A 23,523-nucleotide genomic window follows, 5' to 3' on the forward strand; every position below is an offset into this window, starting at 1 on the left:
GAGTCTAAAATACTTCCTACAGGACAAAAAAAAAAAGGAAAAAATAAATCCTTACTACCCAAGAAATAAATAATCTTCACCTAAGACCTGAATCTTTGAAGGGAAGCACAATTTACACAGAGTACATTTCTAAGCAGAACTCTTTTTCACTTACTCATCCTTTTTTGTGTGGGTGATAATTTACTGACATTTAATGAATAAAATGGATAAAAGAATATTGAGAGAAAATTGGACAGTGTGTGCACATAACCGAAGACTATGCTGTCTCTCATTTTTTTCTTCTTCCTTAGTAGACCATTAATTTACTAAAGCTACAGGAGAGCCCTGATTCTAGGAACTCCCTCTGCAGGGAGAGGGAATTTGTGAAGAAATGTGAATGTCAAAGTATTGGTGAGATAGATGAGGATGGAAAGTTGTAAACTATTCCAAGTATCCATGCCTTTGTTAGCCATTACTGTTTAAAACTACATGACAAAAAAAAATGTCTTATTAAAACATTTCTGTTGTCCTATTACTAACTCAAGATAGAAGTCACCCAAAGGTGAATAATGGAAATTCATTACAAGAGAAGTATTCTGAAAAATTAAGCTGAAACAACTTGATGTGAATGAGAAGACAGCATGATTCAGCTAAGAATACTGAGTTATATTTAAAATTTCAGTGCAGCTGGAGGCAAAATTAAGATAAGACACTTTAGTTCCATCTAACGTTCCTCCCTTTTTACTCTTCTCTTCTTCTGCGGCATCTGGGAAGGACACAGCCCTGAGCCCACTAACTGGATATCTGCACTTCATCCAGAACTTCTTACTGACTGCAAAGCTCTCAAAAACAAAAAGTAAAATATCAAGAGTTTATCTTGCAGGCCTTTGAAGGAGAATATTTTATTTGGAGGGCACTGTTCTTATGCACCTTAAATTTCCATAACTAGATCATTTCTGACTTCATCCATTTGTCAACAGGTTTTGTTTTTTTTTTTTTAGTTGAAGTATAGTCAGTTTACAATGTTATGTCAATCTCTGGTGTACAGCATAATATTTCAGTCATACATATACACACATATATTTCTTTTCATATGAGTTACTAGAAGATACTAAATCCAGTTCCCTGTGCTATACAGTAGAAACTTATTGTTTATCTATTTTATACATAGTTGTTAGGATCTGCAAATCTCAAACTCCCAATTTATCCCTTCCCACTCCCTTTCTCCCCTGGTAACCATAAGTTTGCTTTCCATGTCTGTGAGCCTGTTGTGCAAAAATAAACAGCTTGTATGAGTGATTAATTCTAAAGCTAATGACCAATCAGAAAACTGTAACGATTATCGATATACTTCAGAACTCTGAGATGGTTATAACAATTAAAATGAGTGTAACAAGTTTTAAAACATAAAACTTCAATGCCGTGTATACTTCTAATTTGTTCCAATTTGAAAAGAAACAAGCAAGTTTTCTCTTATGCCTAATCTACTTTGTGGTAAAAAGAAATGAAGAAATAGAAGAACTTTCCCTGATTTTTAAAGACCTGAAGATAGAAAGAGGTACCAAATAGGAGAAATTTAGCCCTGGACTACTCACAGTTTGAGGGATGATAGCAAATGTTCCATTATTTGAAGACAAGGTAACAAAGGAATTCGAGCTGCTGATTAATGCTTCTTGTTGAAGCCTACGATTATGCCCCCAACCTTGCCGCTTCATTATTAGGCTCTACTTCCTGGGTGGGAAAATTAACGCTATTTTGGAAAATTCAAGTGAAAGAAAAGGTGGAGAAGGTACATATACAATCAAAAACACATATCAACTTACTTGAGGTGAAATTTAACTAAAGCAAAGATTTATAAATGCAAACATAAAAATTAGCTGAGCAGTTATTTCTTAACTGCTTACCAAAAATATCATAGGGAAAGGTGTTTAAACAATAATTCATCACTACAAAATTGGCTGTCAGTGAATACAATAATCTCTTTCAGCAGCACAATGCACTTATTAAAAAGTATAATTTGCTGTTTCATCATACCTTCTATGCAACTTAGATTTGAAATGCTAATCATTCATGGTTTGCTGCTGTTTGCAACACCTTTAAAATTCATTACCAACTATACTAAGATTGTAAACACCTGTGTATTTCTGCATACATATGTATAGAAAATCAATACTGCTATGCTAAAGTGTTTGAAAAAAATATTACAACTATCTCAGCAGTTCTACCGATCTGTTACTGCTTTGATTTCCCTTTATGGTATTTTTTTATGATTTTGCAATATGAGAAAATAGATGGTCCCAGTTTACTTAGCCTTCTTGTTGGGAGAAAGACAGTTCACCAAGTCAATTAAAGTTTCTTTTGGAAGGCTTCTTCCAAAGTGTAAGAAAGTCTTTATCCAGATGCTAAAATGAGCAAATGAATATTTAACATAATTTAACAGGTCCTTTCACAGGATCCTGCCTACACAGTCATTCTCAGGCTACAGAAACAGAGAGAGAGTTTCCTTGGAGACAATACTGAATAAACCAACATTCTTAAGCCTTTGTTTGGGTATTTTTCAAATGTTTTAGAAAATTATTATAGGACTCTATGCAACCTGCCTTCTGAGAGCAAAACATCGGCTAGCTTGCAAATAATTTTGCCAATTTACAGCTGTCTGAATGAGGGTCATTCATTCATTCGTTCATCTACTTATTCGTGTTAACCTAAAAACTCTTGATTTAAAGGAAATTTTAAGAAGATAGTGTGTAAATTAGGTGAAAATAGGCGCATTTCAGTGGATAAGAGCAAACTATTCTGAAGGTCTCCTCCACTTCTTAGAGGACACTTGACTACAAAGGTCTGAATACCAGTCTTCTAATAAAATATAGTACAAGTCACATTGTACATTTTTCTACTTGGTTTAAGAGAAAGAGAATAGGACATTGTATCAAATGACTTCATTTTTCATTCCAGTAATACTACCAGTGTGACCTTGGGTAAATCTCTTACCTTCTGTTTGTTGTCTCATCTACAACATAAAGACAGCTTTGCCTACTTCAGGTAATTCCTGACATAGTGGGCACTCATAAATATTATTTTACTTTAAATTTAAGGAAAACTATATATATATCAATACAGAATTCTACGGCACAGTTCTATTTTAACCTTGAAGTCTCCTGGGAGTCAGGCAGAACAGTGTTTTCTGTCTGGGTTTATCAGGGATGAGTCTGAGTGTCAGAAACGTTATTTGCAGTGTCATACAGGAAGCATGGTAAACAGAAGCACATGGACTTGAGCCCATTTTCCTGAGACAGACTCAGCACTGCCCTGTCTCTGTTACCTACTTAAATGGCCATACAATGATGTCCACGGGGGTCTGTAAATTATCCCAAATTTAAATTATTTGCCTAGTTTTAAAATTTTTTGTCCACATAAAATAAGTGGCATATTCACTGTTTTGGAGCACTTTTCCTATCTGAGTGACACTACCATAGGGATACCTGCAGTCTCATAATAATTAGCTAAATATTCACATGCGTTCTCAGGAAAACCCAGACGATTAAAGTCACCCAAAGGCAAATGCAAGGACTTCTGAGGAGGGTATTAAATACCTTTACCTTTAATAAAGGTAAAGCCTTCTAAGAGGGAAGGGAACTTGGAGGACATCAGGTGTTGGAAAGCAGGGTGCAAGATGGCCAGCTCATCTGCTCATAAAAGCTTGCCCTGCATGAGATAAGGGACATTAAGCACCGCTGACAGCAATGTACGGGACACTGCCAGTATCACAGGGGACTTGTGGGGCAGCCTGGAGAGGCCCAGCAGTATGAAGGACTTGGTGACCTGAGAGCTCACGGCGGGGGCACCGTGTCTACTGTTAACCTCCCACACAGCACCCAGTTAATTTCTTTCACAGCGCTCATTACTAACTTTTCCTTTGTTTGACATTATTTCTACGTATCCCTTTTCCAGCTGTCAACTCTAAACCTGAAAAAGGCCAGCATCATGTCTGTGGCTTTCTATCACTGACTTCTCGGTACGTGCGATAGTGCTAGGTTCAGAATAGGCACAAAAATATGTATTTATTGAACGAATGAATGGTGCTCAAATGGAGCAACACGCACCAGGCGGAAAGAGCACTTAGCGGATGCACAGCTGTAACCAGAGGACACTGAATGGGAAGCTGCGGTCCTGCCTTTTGTTGATGGGGAACATGCACCCAAGAATAGCCAGCTGAGAAGCACAGAACATGAAAGCTTGTTTTTTTGTTTTTTTGTTTTTTTTTTTGCAAATGAGATTTTCATTGTACCACAGCAACTATATTAGGTTAAAAGTTTCTTCGACCTGGCTTTATAGGTGGGACAGCAGTATGAAACTTTCTTAACACTTACGTAGTTTTTTCATGAATGTTCTATAATTTGGCACATAGAAACATTCTTACTATTTCATCAGAAAAAGAAAAGCTAACCCTTCTTTACCTGTTTAATTAAATGTTTGGAAGACATAAGCTTAATTAATTCAGATTTTAAAAGCTGACTATACTGTTTACTGTGTTCTGCCACCAGCGGATACAACTACCAGATTTTCCTTTGTATTAACCTTTTTCTGCTTCCCTGTGACAAGACTGGGACATAAAAAACCTACAGCTGTTACCTAAATCACATGTAGAAGTTCCACAAATGAAAAACTCTTGTATCCGTGTACTACAATTCTAAAATGTCTATCTTCTGATTATAACATTTTAAGAAATTCTTCCAACCACCTGAGTCCATATTCTGTGTCTCCTTTGGTCATAACTGAGCAAACAAGACAAGATTTGTAAATCCTACTTTGTGAAAGCCACTAAAGACACAAATCTGCCTCATCATTTTACCTTAGCTATGCCTTTATCAAACATCTGGTAGTAAAGTGTTTGTCTCACCCCAAAATGGAGCCTGGCAGCAAGCCCTCTTTTCAGTTAAGTTAATGGGCTCCTAACAGAAAAGAAAGGAATAGGGAATTCAATAGTGCGTCATGGGCCTGATATTCATGAAAACTCCATACGAGAGTGGATTAAACTGCTACTTCATTTGAATTAGACAGAGTAATAATATTCCCCAAAGGAGAAATCTTTCACATATTGTTTAGAACAGTTATTTTAATGAAAAGGCCAAATTGCCATTTGAATTGCCCTCCCTGACCTCAGACATTCATTTACTCATTACTTCATTCATTCATGTACTGTGTGCCAGATATCACACTTGGGGCCACGATTTCACAGTTAAAACAAAAGCAAAAACGGAGTTTCTGTCCACAAGGCTCTCCCTCTATGGTGAAGAACCAGACAAATAAACCAGAAGTATAACAGAGCATGCCACTCAGTAAGTTGGAGTTAAACAAGGGATAAAAGAGAACATGTGGAGGGGTGATCTGACAGCTAGGACAAGAGGGTGTGAAGGTGGGGGATGCGAGGATAACCTTCCATGAGAAGCCGATACACTGGCTTAGTCTGGAAAGCCAGGTCTATGTGAGGCAGGCAGAGAAGGAAAAGGCCTTCCACGTGCAGAGGGCAGCATGCTCAAGGACACAGGAGAATGAAAACCCAGGTTGCTGCTGCTTTTGCTGTGATGGGTGGTGAAAAATCAGGAAGGTGCTACCAGTGTTGACTGCTGAAGGAAGCCACACCCTTAGGAAAATGCTGCGTTAGGAAGCCATGGCTTCTGAATCTGGAAGCTACCTCCAGAGCTACTGGCTCCAGAACCTTGCTGCTTCTGCTACAATCTGCCCTCACACGATGGGTGCCTCTTAGCCCCAGGTTATTCAGTTCTGAATCCAAGGCTTATTCAAGTGTATCTAATTTACACATAGAACTGTAGCTGCAAGGGAGTTTGGAAAATATAGCTCTTCGCTTTCTATTTTTTACACTGCAGAACGGATTTAGAATGAGTAATGAATGACCCAAACCCAATATCTGCCATGAAATTCCACTTAACATCACAAGTTAAAATAACTACTTACCCATTTTAAATAGCAATTTTAAGACCAGGCTAAATTCATATGACAAAATTTTAAAAATAGCATAAGTCATATAAAATACTAAATACAGATTCTCTAACATAAAAACGATTACATACTGCTTTTGATCTTCTTAAACATTCTTATTCCTAATTCTATATATTTCCAGGGTTGAATAAGACTTAGTATTTGGGAGACATTGATCACCTCAGCACACCAAGCTGAGGACATACTCTGAACAATACTTAAAGTCATTTTATCACAAATTCCAAAATTTAAGGGGATGAGGATCCTATAGTCCAAACCACTGTCTGTCGAGTGTATTATTAATTTCACATCAAGTTAGGGCCTGTAACCCACACTCTGACCACACCACATGCTTAGCCTCCTCTGATTGGTCGTTGCTTTATTCTCTTCTCAATTATTTTTATATCCATCCTGTTAGAACCAAAGTTCTAAATATATTAAAATGCCAGTCAAAGTTCTAGCTCTCATGTCTTCGGCCTGCATTCAGCACGTCTAAGGTCACTCTTCTGACAAGTCAGGAAGAATTCTGAGCAATATCACTATTAAAGGAAAGGCAGTATTAGGGGACCCTGAAAATAAAGAGGGAGTAAACACAGGAATAAAACTTAAGAGTATAATGCCATGGGAGCAAAGAGGAGAAGACTTTGGTTAGATGTGTTATTCTAAAAATAACAGAATTAAATGCCCAGGTTAAAAGAGAGAGAGGATTTAAAAAAAAAAAAAAAAAAAAAAGTCCTCCCTGGATTTGGCAATTCAGAGATCAATGGCGAGGAAAGCAGTTTCAGCAGTGTGTGTGTGAGGAGAGAGGCTGGCTGTGAAGGGGAAAAGACAGCGACAGTTGGACTCAAACATAATTTTGAGAGAGCATTTTGGTTTGGTTTGGTTTTTAATGAGCAATCACTGAGCATGATAGTATGACACAGAACACACTTTAAGAACCAATCCCAATGTCTAGTCCAGTCTTGGAATGACCACACTAGATATTTGGCATTTATCTGCTGGGATGACAAAAATAAACTGAAGAACTTCAGTCTTTAAGCTTGGAAGAGCTAATATGCCTCAACACACTGGGTGTTCTGAGTACACAGCAGAGGCTAGGACTTGCTGACTGTCCAGCCATTCTGTAGCAAGCCTGTCAGGGTCCCACAAACACCAGGTGTGTCTGAGAATCTGTTGGGGGGTAATGCTGAATTATTACAAATAAAATCTGAAATTGAATTTTTTGCTGGTGATTGTTGTAAATTAAGAAAATCTTAGGTTTCTAAAAACAATTGAGAAAATTCATAGAAAGTGAAAGTTCTTAAGAGACATAATAGGATTCAACAGCTCATTTTGGACCAAAAAAAAAAAAAAAAGAGAGAGAGAGATCTCCATGGGGACTACTTAGAACAGTTAAAGGATGATAAGGATGATAAAAATTCATCTATTTTAGATTTTAGCGTATAATGAACAATTCATACATCCAGTCTAGTTTGCAAAGGAACTTGGATTCCAATATTATGCACATTAGCTTCATTTTCCTGGAGAGTTAAAGAACATAATGGAATAAAAATGTTTAAGAGATTAGTTAAAAGTTTCATGTATAGTTACTTTTTATACATAGTTCAGTTTTGGAGTTATCACTATTTTGGATACTTCATTTTATTTGGAAAAATTAATGAGCTGATAGGAAAAAGTTTTACATCCCATATAGAGCTTATTAAATGCTCTTAAAAATTGTATGTAAGCCATACCATGATGGAATATCAGAAGTATTTACCCTAAACATTTTGAAAATGAATAGCATGTTCTACATAAAAAAATAAATGGCTAAAGCATCACGTTCTGTAAGTCAAACTTACCAAAAAATTAGTCATCTTTGAATTAGTAGTTAACTAATGAATAAAGTCATTAAATTAATACATTATAAGTTGATAGGATTTTAATGCTTTTAGGGATCTTAGATACTAAGTTCATTACTTTCATCTACTGCTGAAGAAACCAAACTCCTGATAGTTATTTTTTTCTCTTTTTTTCATATTTTAATTCTAATCTGCACTTTAAAAAAAATTTCTAGTAGGACACCTTAAATTATTTTTTGACAAAAGATAAGTGTGTATGTGGTAGGGGTGTGTGTGTAGAATACAGAGAAGAAGGGAGGGAGAGACAGGGACAAAGAGCAGAGGAAAAGGAAGAAAGATGGGGGGGGGGGAGAGACCCTGGTCTCATGTCCTCACTAAAGGCGTCTTTTCCACTTAAGCACTAATCCTGGGCCTAATCCACTGCTCACGGACATGGCTTTAGCAAGTCTCCCTTCTCCCCGCTCTCCCCTGAAACACCAAGACACCCACCTCTCCTTGATCACCAGCTTGTAGCTATTAACATGCATTTCTCTCAACTAAAAAAGTAATGCAAACAAAATTCTACTGACTTCAATTCTTTCAGTCAAGACCTCTTTCGTGTGCTCTCCTTTGTAAGAAAAATGTTCAGAGGAGTTCTCTATATTTACTGATGCCAACAATTCCTTCTTAAACCTAAGCCTCTGCCCCTGGTCAAGGTCACCAATGGCTTCCACGTTGCTAAATGCAATGCTGTATTCTCAGTCTTCTCACATCTAGACTTGTCACCATTGTTGGCCACAGTTGATCACTCCTTCAAATGCTTCCTTCACTTGGTTTCCAGGACACCACTCTGCTGAATTTCTTCCTTATATTACAGTTTTTCACTCTCCTTTCCTGGTTCCTCCTCATCTTTCCAACTTCTAAACATGGAGGAAGCACCCCTGCCTTCAGTCCTTGGACAGTTTGTCTACCTGTACACATTCATTTAAATACCAGGTAGACACAGATGAATCCCAAATATCCTTAGACCTCAACCCTGAACTCCAGACTCACATATCAAACTGTCTTGTGGATAAATCCACCGGACCTCCAGTAGACATATCAAACTTAAAATGTCCTCAAACAAATTCCTGATCTTCATCCTCAAACCCATTCCTCCTACAGCCTTTAATATTTCAGTAGCTAGTAATGCCATTCTTCTAATTCTATCGGCCAAAAACCCTGAGGTCATCCTTGACTCCTTTCTCTCACAATCCACTATCATTCAGCAAGTCCCACTTTCAGAATATTTCTGGTCAAGTCTCACTGCCTCCACTGCTAACCCTATGGTCCACTGTCATTGCTAATCGTCACTTCACCTGCATTATTGGAATAGCCTGCTAGAGTCCTCCTTGCTTTCATTCTTGCCCTCTGCCCCCAACATCTGTTCTTTACACGGTGGCCAGAGCACCCCTCCACTTGCAATGCTCTTTTATGGATGTCTACATGACCTGTTCCCTTACTTCCTCTAGACCTTTGCTCAGATAGCCCTTCCCTGATCATCCTACGTAAAATTTCAAACCCACCCACAACCACCCAGTACCCCCTATACCACCGACCCTGTTTTATGTTTATCTATTGTGTTTATTACCATTTAGCATACACGTTTCACTTTTCATTTATTTACTGTCTGCTTGCTTCCAAAAGAGCAAACAAGTTTATCCATTTTATAAGTGGCTATAACCCTAGCACTTCGACCCAGGCCAGGCACAAAGTGGCCACTTAATATCTCTGTCTGACCTTATATTTGACAACTTCTCAATAACTATGTAGTTAAAAAAACATACAAATAAAATAAACATTTGAGGACAAAATAACAAAGTACTGTCTGGAGATACTCTCTTTGTGAAGCTTATCTGGGTTTACTGGATTTTAAAAATTCCTTGAGTTTCATCTACCACTGATTAAAGTTAATAAAGAAGTAGATGTACCACCAGTTAATGCAGAGTGTCATTATTCATCTATGCATTGTCACTTTTGCTTCAAGAGATTCAACAACACATTTGAAAAATGAACAGGGTGAGCTGACATTTGTTTCTTACAGGGGCCAGTACCAAGTTCAGAGACTGCCCAAGGCATTAGTAAGACTGAAAATTTTAGTGTCTTCTACCTTAAGTATATGAGTATTCTAAAAAGTACTAAATTATAAAATGAGGTTGTAAAACCAAACAAAATTTGACTTTCTCCAATTATTCCTATTTCATATACATTTTTGAAATATGTGCATTCTTTAAATCATATTTGGCACCCTTGCTATTATGGACAGAATATTTGTGTCTCCCCCCACCCCAAATTTGTATGTTGAAACCCTACTGTCTGATATGATGGTATTAGGAGGTGGGGTCTTTGGAAAGTAATTAGGATCGGGGAGGTCATGAGGGTGGAGCCCTCATGGAAGGGATTAGGGCGCTTTTAAGAGTCACAAGACAGCTTGCTTCCTCTCCCTGTTTTCCATCATGTAAGGGTATAGTAAGAAGTCAGCAGTCAGCAATCAGGAAAAGGGCTGACAGCAGAACTTGACCATGTAGCACTCTGATCTCAGACTTCCAGCCTCCAGAACTATAAGAAATACGTTTTTATTGTTCATAAGCCCATCCGGTCTATGGTGCTTTGTTACAGCAGCCTGAACAGACTGGGTTATTGCTTTGCTGTTGCCTAAAGCACTTGCTTAGTCTATAATTCAACCCTAGATGCATCAGAAGAAATGTCTACTGAAAGAAAAAGTGAGTTGCTATTAATCCAAATGGGCTTTTAAAAAATGTTGGGACGAGTCAGTAAACAGAACATTGTCAGATAAGAGTAAATTTGAAAAATAAATGTTCTCTCTTTCTTCTCACTGTCATACCCTGGAGGAAATCTGGCCTGGTTCTGTGAACTTGCTATGCTCCAGAAACTCTCAAATAACTCTCTTCATCTCTGGCATCTCCCTTAAGCTACAGGCTAATAAATACAATGGCCCAGGTGACATACTTACTTGGCTCCTCAAATTTAACTTATCCAACACAGAATTCTTCATTTTGTATCCCTTCAAAGCTTCCAAACCTTCTCCCCATCCAGGCTTCTCCATCTCATGGTAGCCACAATAGCCACCTAGTCACTCAGGTCAAAAATTTCGAGCCTCCCTTCACTCCTATTTTTATCTCTTATCCATTTCTTCAGCAAGGAACATACATCTTCACGTACTTCAAGCCTCCCCAACGCCACAGCTGCCACCCTAGTCCAAGGTTCAGGCCCATATCATTGCCGTAGCCTCCTAACTACTAGCCCCCCACTCCCACCCTCCAACACCTGAACCCACTTCTCATACAGCAGCCCGAGGGTTCCTCTTACATGGAGATAACGAAACTCTCTTCTTTAAATTATCTACTGGCTTCCCAGGGTCCTCACACTAATTTCCAAACTTCTTCCCTGAGAAATTTCCACGGTCTGGCCTCGCCTCCAGCCCACCTCCCTCCTTGCTCACTCCACTAGAGCCCTATTGCCCTTTTGTGACTGTCCCTCCAGCTTGAAGCTTCATGCTCTACGGTGGCCTTTGCACTTGCTCTCGCCTCGGCCTCAGATCTGTTCAGGACTCTCTCTCTCACTTCCTCTAGGTCTCTGCCCAAATGATACCTTTGACCAAGACAGCCTTAATATTTCCCTTACCTTCACTAAACTTTACAGGGTTTCTGCCAGACTAGAGACCCATGACCTCTCTTTTCTTTGCGCATTTACTTCAGAAAACTTGCAACATTAAATTCTTTCTCAGTCCCATTTGAGGTGTAAATCTTCTTCCAGCCTCTTGCCAGTTTTACAACCCAGGACTGTGTCTCTCAAGGACCTGGGAACCATTCCTTTGCTATGTAATCATCATGGAAGATGACTCGGCACCACTAATTTCCAGTCTCTGTGGGAGGACAGGAGCCCAACTTCTGTAAGGAAAATTAGCCAACACAGATGGCTAAATCACTAATATCCTTTTCCACTAGCTCACCTCAGTGCTTAAAAATTCTCCTACCTTTTCTGTCAGCAGGTTTCAATCTTTTTCCTTTATTGCAATAGTCTTGACCCTACTGCAATAGTCTTGAGTAAAGTCTCCCTTGCCTGTTTAATTCTACCCAGTGCAAATTTTCCTTGACATCTTCTCAGGGAATCTGCTCTGACCTGTAGGTGTAGAATAGCCTATTCCCACCACCCTCCCTCCACCTAAATCTAGTCAATCTTTATGCCTCACTCTGCTTTAGTTTTCTTTGGAGCACTTATCACTACTTGACACTGTATTACACATTTATTTATTATTCAGTGTCTTCACTAAAATATGAGCTCTGTGAGTCTGGTAATTTTGCTTTTACTTCATTCCCATTGTATCCTCAACACCTAGAACTATACCTGGCATGCTGTAGGCTCATAATTAACTATGTGCTCATGGAAGGAAAGAAGGAATGAAAGACGGAAGGAAAGAAGGAAGGAAGGAAGGTCGGTTGGTCAGTCAGCCAATTGGTCGGGATTAGGGATTTTAAAAAGATAGAGAATGGGAGAGAAAATATAAAAGAAGGTATGTTTTCATGGATAGACCTAGAGATTATCATACTAAGTGAAGTAAGTTAAAGACAAATATCTGATGTCGCTTATAAGTGGAATCTAAAAAATGACACAAATGAACCTATTTACAAAACAGAAACAGACTCACAGACATAGAAAACAAACTTACGGTTACCAAAGGGGAAAGATGGGGAGGGATAAATTAAGAGTTTGGGATTAGCTGATACAAACTACTATATATAAAATAGATAAACAACAAGGTCGTACTATATAGCATAGGGAATTATATTCAATATTTTTTAATAACCTATATGAAAAATACTATGAAAAAATATATATAACTGAATCGCCATGCTGCAGTAATAGAGCCTAATCAAGGAAGACTGAGACCTAAAATGTAAGTAGGAGTAAGTCAGCAAGGCAAGAACATGCTGCAGGAAAAGGGGACCATATGTCAAAATATTAAGGTAGAGGTGGAAGGGTCTGGGGACATTTAGTCCAGTACAGAGAAAGGGGGATTGGGGAGCGATAAGGAGTTAGGGAGTATGGGCTTCCGAGGACAGCAGCAGCAGGGAGAATTATAAGCATTTCTGCCATTTAGAAAGATGACTGGTTTGCAGTGAAGTATACATTAGAAGGTACCAAACTGAAGCCAGAGAGCTATTTAGAGGACAGTTTTAGGAATACAGGCAAAATACATTGTTGGTGTGAGTTCGAAAGTGGGATGGAGAGAAATAAATGGATGAGTTAATTAAAGCAAGATTTGAGATCTGGATGCGAGAAAACATGGAAGAGGGAAGAGTTACAATTGGTTTCCAGGTTACGACTGGGCCTCCATTCACTGGGATGAGTAATACTGGAGGAAGAATGTTTGGAAAGAAGTGTCATGCTCACTTCTTTCGTTTAGTGCATTTAATCATCACTTGTGTCCTCTTGCTCCCCAGATGGGTAGGCAACCACTCATAAACTTCAGGGTTACACAGCTTGGCAAACTACTGCGTTTGGCCTCAGACCAAGCTGTTGATTACATTTTATAAGCTGCCTCCCAGTCATCTGTTACTGAGATCAGAGAAAGGGCTGCAGTTTTGACACTTGAAATTGATGGGTAGGATCTGTGTGGTTGCAGCAAGTCCAGGGTATATCCGGCCACCCTTTTAAACTGAACCTTGATAGGAGGCCATGGAACCTCTGCCTTGTTAGCCTCTTGCTAGTAAAGTGGAGATTTTAAGATGCAGCTTACGATTGCATTTCACAACCATCTTTTTTCTTCTCTTCTTTCTCTTTGGATGTGGATCTTAGAAATGCGGTGGATGGAGAAAAAGGAAGTAAGTTCCCATGGAGAAAAGACTAAAAGATGTCAGCAACTCTTCTCAGACAAGAGTGCACAGCGGGGAGTTTTCCTTTTTGATGCCTATAGCTGGCCAGGAAGCTACATTACACATGATGGATACATTTCAGACTCATTATTTCCTCTTTGGAACAATGGACTTTTTCTTTTTTCTTTCTTTTTTTGATATTGAAGGGTTCACAATGGGCAAAGGTTAAAAAATAGGAAGGGTCCTAGTAATTGAATGTACCATTTAGAACATAAGCAGGTCACAGGGACTGAATGGCAGAAACAAGTTTTCATGCTGAGTCAACTTCTGCAACGCAGGTCAAGTTGCTACGGAGGGATTTCTGATCAACTGAAGATATTATTGGAGCTATTGCTTTTAAAAGATGCTTATTTACATTACAGTGATGATGAATGTCTGAGAGAATAATGTCTGCATAAAACAGAAAGAGCAACTAATAACAAAAATCATCAAGCCACTGTGAGTGCTTTATAGCACAGGCAGAGCTGCCGGGCTGGGAAGTTCCAGCTCCAACACAAACAGTGAACACACCCACGAAATTCATTTAATGCCTCATTATTTTTACACACACAAATATTATAGGCTCATTTCAAGATGAACAGAAGACAGAAAAAGGAATAGAATATTGGTTTATTGGATCTCTGGAATTGAGCATATATGTATCTCTGGGTCTTCACATTTTTCAAATGTCTTTTTCTATTTATCCTAGGGTTTAAACCACAGTAACAGCAATTGGCTACTCTTGCTGGTGCTAAATGAAAGAATTTGCAAAGAAAATAAAATCTTTTTACTTATAGCAATGCAACAGTTCAAAAGTCCTAATAAAAAACAAATTTTGTTCATCCCATGCCAGCTTAAAATTGTTTCTCATGCTAGTTGTCTTCAAATAAAAATACACTATTGAAAGAAAAAATTCTGGACCTAAAAATTAATGAACTTCTATGCATGTTTAATCTTTATCTGCGTGAACAAAAAATACTGCAAACCGTATCAGTAAACAAAGAATGCTGAAACCATCAAGTCATCAGCGACTGCCACCACCCCCGAGAGCAGACAAGCCTGAGCCCAGCCTTTGCAGCCACTCACAATGGTGCACTCTGAGCGGACTCAGAATAAGAAAGGACAAGATACTTGTCCTAGATAGCTAGGTGCTTGTCAAAGGAATGAATTCAATGAGCCCAAATGTTTGCTTCCTTCCATACAAAGAAAAGCACTAAATTCTTTAGCTTGAGATGCCTGGTTTTCTCTAGATAACAAGTAAACTTTTATTGTTCCAACTACCTGGTCTTTGTTGTAAAGCTTCTATATATCCCAGCTCCTCCCCTACCTCTTCTGAGCAGTCCTTCAGAGCAATCTGAGAGGCTGTCCTCCTGCCAAATAAAACATAACTGTCAACTTTTAGGCTGCACATTTATTTCACTTGACATTTGTAAACTGACCTTCAGTAACATTAAGAAATAAACTAGAGTAGTCCAAAACTGAAACTGAGGTTATTTAACAAATCAGAAAATCTAGGTACTATTCAGCCAAACAGTGCATAAATATTTTTAAGTTATCTGCCAGCTCTACTTTGCTAATGAACCATCACAACCATGTTCAACGTAAGCCCTCCATCCAGGCCCACCATAACTGATAGTGAGTTTCCCTCACATCATCACCCCAGTAATTAAAGAAATGTCTGTCCATCATCACTGAAGCCTCAGAACCCCAACACTTTTTCCTCTCCTTTGAATTTGTAGATTTCATCACAAATTCAGTTTGTATTTAGCATACAAAAATCTGCTTTACTTTCCAGGTAAGAAATCTTGAGGCAGGCAGGACAGAATAAGAAGTATAAATTCCCTCGTCTTTAGAGTAAACTGGTGGTTTCACCTCACAGTTAGCTTGTATTTAGGATGTAGAAATTTACCTACTTTTCCAGGTGAGGAATCTAGGGGCAGGCAAGTTAGAGGGAGTAAATGAGTAGAAAGCAAACTAACAAACTGACTTCCCCGATGGGAAATTGCTGATTCATTCTTTACTGAGAATCACTTTAACCCAGAGGCTACGCTCCAGGAAGGAGATAACAGCTGATAATCTCAGGAGAATGGACAGACCCTCAGGAGTTCCTCCTGAAGGTTCACTGAGGTTAAGAGAAGTGTAGTGCCCTGTAAAAGCCCTGATTGGTATCACCTTTTCTATTCCACCCAGTTTTTCTATAAAACCTCAAACACCAACCCCAAGATGGGCTCACAGTCTTTAAGTCATTAGCCTGCCGTGACTCCCTGTGCTGGGCAAAGCAGTAAAGCTGCTCTTTTCTTTGCTCCCCAAACTCTGCCTCCAAGTTTTAATTTGCTCTTCGGGGTGCAGAGGCCAATTTTGCAATAACAAGAGAACTCTCAACTCTCATCTGAGTGACCACAGGTATGTCACTGGAACTAATTCTCTTTATATGAATCTCTTTTTCTTAAGGAAATCCAGTCTATGCTGACCCGTTAGTTCAGACTGAGGTTGAAACTCTTCTCCTCAGCCAGTGACAACTCACTGTTTCTCCTCTGTGCTTTCCTGATGTACACACAGACACACACACACACACGCAGTGTGTGCACACAAGGGTAAGGTGTGTGTGTGTACTCTTTACGCTATTCTTTCTCTCTGGACACCCCAGGTCAAATTACTTGAATGCTTTCTCCACTTCTTCCTGTTTAACAAATAATACCCACCCTCAACAATGGTCTCTTAATTCAGACTTATCCCCTCTCTATTCTAGGGTATTTTTTACCTAGTCACTTCTTTGAGCACACTCCTCCACATCCACACTATCTGCTTTTTTACTGTTTAGTAATTTCCCCCCAGCTTTACTGAGGTATAATTCACAAATAAAAATTGTGTACACTCAAAAGGTACAACATGATGATTTGATATACTTTACATTGTGAAGTAACCAAGCTAATTAGCATGTCCATCACCTCACATAGCTATAGTTGTGTGTGTGTGCATGCATGTGCATGGGGTAAGAACCTTAAGATACACTCTCTTAACAAATTTTAAGTGTACAATACCATGTTATTAACTATAGTCACCATGTTGCACATTAGATCTGCAAAACATTCACGCTATGTCTGAATTATGTACCCTCTTACTAAAGTCTTCCCTAGTTAATTGCTATCTATTATAAAACAACTTGACACAACTGATACTTATATAGACCCCTATAGCAATAGCTCTTCTACTAATAATAAAACAGAGATGACTAAAATAGACCTGCTTCTAAAAATGGGGAATTTCACCATAATGACTATTTTATAAAATTAAGTAAATCAATAATTTACCAAGGAAGGAATTTTCAGCAAATGAATCCTGTCAGTGTTAAGCATCATTTAGCCACCATGGGCTAAATTACACAGCCTGTAATTTTGCATAAATTATGTTGGTATCTGTAGTTTACTGGAACACATGAAAGATACTCCATGTATATAGTTTTGAGAATGTTGCAAATGAGAATTTAATTTTGGGGAAAACATCTTGGTACAAAAATGCCCTGACCTAGGATGAATGAACTGAATAAAGAAGACCTAATGGAAAGAAAGGAGGGAAGGAGGGTGAGAAAGAGACAACGGGGGAGGAAAGAGACAGGAAAGCAAGGAAGGAAGGAGGGAGGGAGGAAAGAAGAAAGGGAAGAAAGAAGGAAGGAGGGAGGGAAAGAAAGGGATAGGGAAGGAGGGGAAAATAAGCAAGGGGGAGAGAGAGAGAAGGGAAGGAGGAAAGAAAGTATGTTTATTTCCTCAAAAAGAAACAGGGGAGTAAGGTTGAAAACTACTGTAAGAAAATATTTGAAAGTAAGGAAACTCTTTTATGGTGATTTCGTTCAGTTAGACAGACAATAGTCAATAAGGAGAAATATGGTGTGTGTCTAAAGATCCACTCAGAAGAATCAAGACTCACGAAGACTGAGTCTGAACAGGTTTGCAGAAATGTAGTATAAAGAGATGGTTCTGCAGCTTTGTGAAAATGAATCATCTGGCTAACTTGAAAGTGAAACAAAACACAGACAGTAAGAATCTGACCAATGAGTTAAGCAGCACTGATCCATTTTAAATACTGGGTCTGTATATTAGTAAACTGTTCTCTACATTGTTTGAACACTTTGGACCTGTAAATTGTTCTTTGCAATTGGATATTTTGGCCTTGTGTTGACATTAGTTTGGGCTCAATTCACTCCTTTCCAGTCACCAATGTGCACATTCTATTACTAAGCCCCCTCACTTATCAGCCAAAGAACAGGGTGAGGTTCAATATAGCAATACCAGGTCAGTATAGAGGAGGTGAAAGATATCAAACCACTTAAGTGAAAGAGAATGAACAACATTTATTTTGAATGATAGAGAGACTACGTCTTTAAATTACATCTAAACTTGGAATACTAATGGAAAATAAGCTTTGAGAGTATAAAACTTCAGAAAATCAACAACTAGATGAATCATCACAAAAGAAAATACAACTTATTTAGAGCCTAAGGTCCCTCAAAAGGTATTAACTCTACAGATACGCCTTCTGCCATTCAGTGTTTTAACAGCCAGTACTATTTCTATCGGTATTTCATCCATCTTCAACGTTACAAGAGGAAATTATCACCAGACTATATCCTGATCATGCACTCCTTTAAACAACTAAATGTTTCTTATGCATCTTTTGAAAATAATTTTTAATTTTTCATAAGTTAAATTATACTCCATTAATTTCTGAAAGGTAATTTTAGCTGTATCTTTTAAGGTTCTAACGCTTTGATATAAAAGTACTACAATATTTAGCTATAGTTATACTCTGAAATTTTTCAATTGTAATATATGCTGACCATGACATACTGTTTTACTAATAGTCTTCTGAGTTTTTATCTTTTTCATGACTTTGGAAAATTGAAGATATCTTTAAAAAGAGAAAGTGTTCTCTCTTTTACTAAAGTTCAACCTGGCTGTATTCCTGGAAATCTCTTGTGTCTTGCACAGAACTTGAATTTGGTTGCTCATGAAATTCTGTGACTGATATGAAGCTAACCAGTGTCAACCACTAGAACTAATCCATCACATACAGTTGTCATAGCACAAAGAATGTCAATTATCTCCCTCAAAGTAACTGAGATGGCAAAATCGATCCAAGAAGGTGAGGCAAATTATCTTCTAAATATAGCATGAAAAGCTAGAGTCTGTGGCATTCTCAAAAGTTGCTTCCCCAAAGAAAAGCCAAATGACAGTCTGTTAGACAACACACCAGATACAGAGATTTGAGGACCTGAGTGAAAGCTTTAAAAAAAAAAAAAAGGAAAAATTCCAGTGTATCTCAAATTGCAGAATCCTAGTATAGTAGAGAAGTGAAGGAAAGCGATAGCTGTCCGTTAAGAGCTAATCTCTTTGTCTTGTTGGCTCACTGAAATAGGATTTACCTTAGTTTTTCCAACTGAAGAGAGAAAGGAATGGCACCCACCTAGCAAGGTGTTCTTTTATTCCTAATTTATATTAAAAATCCAGTGTCTCACATGTGGAGTTTATGTGGATGAATTATGACAGAATCTAAAATACAGTTTTAAGTGATGCTTCATGCAGAAGGTTAAGGTCAACTGCTCTGGATTCGTAGTATAAAAGAAATAAAGCACTCATAAAACATCACTTAAAACAGCACTATAGTTATTTGCATAAGCCACTAAAGGCCATGTATTTACAACATTTATTTTAGAATTTGGATAATTTATTCTGAGTAAAGAAGATCAGCCCCATCACTTACTACATCAAGCACTGGACAAGGCAATCGTATACAGTCATGAACAAGCTACAAAGGACTATGATCCTTATGACACACTCAGTAGAAGAAAATGTAATTCTTAAGAAAAACAACAGTACATAACTGTTAAGGGATTTCTCCCTCCTTCACTAGTTCAGATGCCTACCTGACTACATTAATGATAAAAGGACCTTATTTTGATGAGTTATAATTGCCCTAAGCATATTGCAATTTTGAAATGCCTAATAGAAAAAGTAAAGGAGTTGAATGAAAACCTCCTTTGAACAAGAGGACTAATAGGTTTTATTGACAGTTTAAAATGGAGAGCCATCTTGTGTTTAATTCTGCTTAGGGTTTAATGATCTCCACTGAAACCTTGACAATTAAAAGTGAGACCCTAAGAAATAAAACTAGAAATTCAACACATATGTGCAGTAGAAATTGCATTTCAAAATATATTCCATTTGTTTATTTTGACAAGTGAAATTTAGTTTCAATTAGTTTAGGTAATTTTAATTGTATTATGTTACTGATCTGGTAGATTTCAGAAACTGGCTAATTCTTTCCTAAGAAATGGATGGCACCAACTTTATGGGAATACCTAGGTTTTCAGATTAACAACATAAGAATTACTGAGTCTTTACCAAACATCAATTGTATTTCTTAATCCGTCAATAAATGAAAAACGACACTGAACAGATAGATTTTTCTAGGAGGTGTGGTTTTCTGTGGAGGCAAGAAGCTAGAAAACTTGTAGTTGGTTATTCCATGCAAATGAACCACAAGTTAGTCAAAAAGTCATGACATTGCTAAATGATATGAGGTATACAAGGGTGGGAGGGGAAGGAGAAAGAGTCCTTGAACCTCATTGTCTAAGCCATTTTTAAGTGACAGAGCAAATAAATGGCACCCCAAGGGAGCAGTAGCCCTGGATGTATTAATCTTTCAGGATTAATGTTCATAAGAACTATGTTTAATGAATAAACAGGATCTTATGGCTCTCCAGTGACTGCTTAAGAAACTGACATTTAATGTCTGGACTCTGTGCTGCCAGGACCTTGTTGTAACATCCAAAAAGATGCCTCCATGAAACCCTCTCACTCAATACACTATTCTGTTGAGAAGCAAAGAGTTACAGAATGTACATGTTTGACCTTGGTATTTTGAACACTGCCAAGAGCAATAGTCTCTTAAATTTTCTGCTCCTAATTAGTACAAGCTGTCTCTTGCTTTTTATCTCTCCACATTTAAGTGGAAATATGAGTCAAAAGAAGACAAATTGTTCTTTGCTCCTTTCCTATCTGCTACCAAGATAAATGATGCTCCTATAGGTTATGGGAACACTTCAAGTAGCTAAGAGCCCTTTATTACTTTTTACCAGTGCCATGTGTAATAAAGGAATGAAGAATTAGCAGTATGGCACATCACTTACATAATGAGCACCTACTGAATTTGAAGCATTACACGTTCCTTAGTCAACCATTCTATTGTTCATTCCTTTATTCTTGGATATTTGGAGTAGAAGTGAACAAAGGGATTATATACACATGCACGGGGTTGTAGGTGTGGGCGTATGTGTATATTCTGCTATGCAATTTGCAGGGACAGATATAAGGACAGTCTTAAAGGTGACAAAAGGTAATGCTAATCTCAAGGAGCATATTTACACTTAAATAAGTTTTGTACATGTATTATGAAACTTATTTAAGCATAAATATTATATATATTATATATACACACTATATATGTATATATATATATATATATCTCATAAAACTTACACAGTACATGGCTTAAAGATTTTCAAATACATTGGCATGGAAGTTCTACGTACTAAGAAGGATCATGGATCTTAAAGGATGGATAGATCTGGGCCTTAAAGAATGGATAGAAAATTCTTTGTCCATATGGCAGGCAAGTTTATGCAGAAATCTGCCCTAGTACACCCTAGCCCTGGATTCTGTTCCATACAAGAGAAAATTTGAGAAAGCATTCAACCATACATTTCTTATAGATGAAAAACAAAAAAGTAGACTGGAGAACATACACAAATACAGACAATAATGTGACCTACGAAGGGGGATGATATGGAAGAACGCAACTAGAGGAGGTGGTTAAGAACCCCTTTACCCTCTCCACAATGATTTTCTTTTTCTTTTGACAAATAAAACTTCCATAATAAAAGATGGTAAATTAGTAACTGTTTTTCTCTCTGACTGCAAGAATATGGATGATTATTATGTTACTATTCATAATTATTTTACTCATTTTTTTGAAGGATGGATGAAATGTCTATAGTTATAGAGGAAAGGAATGGACAAAGTCCACAGGACATATTGAGGAAATGGTCAGCAGTAACTCAGCAAGGTCATCAAGATATACAAATCAGAAAGTATTATTGTGGACTTTTATTACCAAAGTAAGAAATCCTGATTTTTTTCAAGAAGCAGTAAGTAGCCTAATGAAGTTTTTGAAAAATGTGATATAACAGAAGTTGTTCTTTAACACCTAACACAGAATTCATAGAAGATTTAGTTCTTGAAATCTGCACGTATTCATCATGTGCTAATTTAACCCAATGCTCCTACCTGGGCTAGAGAACCAAAGAAGGGAAAGGTAACAGGGTCTATTCAAAGTGCTCAGTGACATAACAATAAGGGACTGAACTCAGTGGCAGCAGTAGACTGTAGATGAAAGAGGTGTAACTGATGGAATGGACATAGCAAAGGGAGAGAGAGAAGCCAAGAATATCTATTAGGTAATTGGTTATAGTAAGAGAAATAAGGGTTTGTTTTTTTTTTAAAGATGAGAGATAATACAACTACTTTATCTACTGATGGGAATGAACAAGATAAAGGAAAACTGCGTGCTTCAAGAGAGAAGTCTCTCTTACAGGAGCCATACCCTATGGTAGGTAGAAATGGTGGAATCCAGTGCCCTGATCAAGGACCTAGCCTTAGATAGGGTCACTGAGAGTTCCTCCACTGTCACTGACCATGTAGATGGGTGGCCTCAGTATTGTAAGTGTGTGACCGCTCCCTTCTGATTGTTCCTATATTCTCGGTGAAATAGAAAGCATGTTTGTTAGCTTAAGGAGAAGAGGGTGGCAGAGATGGATATTTGAGAATAGAGAAGTGAGATAGTCTAGGAAAGCAAGAGAACATTTATGAAGGAAATGTAAAATGTTGCTGGACAGAACTAGGGTCCAACTTGAGGATAATGCTCATGCATTGAAGATAAGATCAGGGAATATTAGTGTATCATTTTCTCCAGACACATGTAGATACAGAGGTTTCTTCAGACGTGTATATATGCAGAGCGGGGTGAAAGTTGAATATGACCAGCGTTGGGTTTTGCAGGCATGTAAGATACAATGAAAGAGGCCAAAGAATTGAAGGTGTAAAGTAAGAAGCAAGCATAAAAACAGAATCTAAGTTTGGATGAAGGAATATGAGAATTTTGAGGAGCTGAGAAAACATGTGGTGAAGAAGGCATATGACTGAAGATTTCAGACAAGTCAATGAATTGTTTGCAGGAAGGGAATAGCAGGAATGTGTTAGAAAGACATGAAGGGTGGATTGGAGAGTGGGGTGCTTAAAACTGAGATAATGGAGGGAGAGCTATTACTAGTAATGACAAAATCTAGGGTAACTCCATAAGAGTGGGCAATTTATACAAAGTAGAGAGATGTGATTCTAGCCAAAAGGGAGAACAAGGGTCTAAAAAGTCAAGAGCTTAGCATGATCGTATTCATAAATATAAAATCACCAAAAACTGTGACAGAGTAGTAGTGGAATGATTCATGTGATCAAATCCTTGAGAAATGAAGAAAAGCAATCTGGGGATTGGTTAGATAACTGCAGCAAATCTGGGTAGTGGGTAATCTCCTGGTAACAACTTCAAAAGAAATCAGGGGTTCTGGAGGAGAAGAGAAGGAACTAAGGTCTGAAAGAAATAAGAAGAGTCAGGAAATAAAATTATCTAAACTCCAGACCTAGTAGTATGAAGGGCATAAGAGAGAAAAACCACCACTACTTGAGAAGGTGACTCTTTAA

At 37.9% G+C, this 23,523-nt stretch overlaps 1 protein-coding gene across 10 annotated transcripts in view; it reads left to right on the forward strand.

Annotated features, from left to right (window-relative positions):
- IMMP2L (inner mitochondrial membrane peptidase subunit 2) overlaps positions 1–23,523 on the forward strand; it is a 937,771-nt gene that overhangs the window by 814,681 nt on the left and 99,567 nt on the right. The window contains exon 8 of one of the 10 annotated variants that reach the window (XM_074367211.1): positions 13,659–15,035. The exons of 8 other annotated variants lie outside the window; for them this stretch is intronic. In XM_074367211.1, the coding sequence (XP_074223312.1) occupies positions 13,659–13,710 (52 nt within the window). In that variant the 3' untranslated portion in view covers positions 13,711–15,035. Of the gene's footprint in view, positions 1–13,658; positions 15,036–23,523 lie in introns of those variants that run through there. One more of the 10 variants, XM_074367218.1, reaches the window with a different exon arrangement.

Source organism: Camelus bactrianus, chromosome 7, assembly GCF_048773025.1.
Source record: "Camelus bactrianus isolate YW-2024 breed Bactrian camel chromosome 7, ASM4877302v1, whole genome shotgun sequence".
Classification (NCBI taxonomy): domain Eukaryota; kingdom Metazoa; phylum Chordata; class Mammalia; order Artiodactyla; family Camelidae; genus Camelus; species Camelus bactrianus.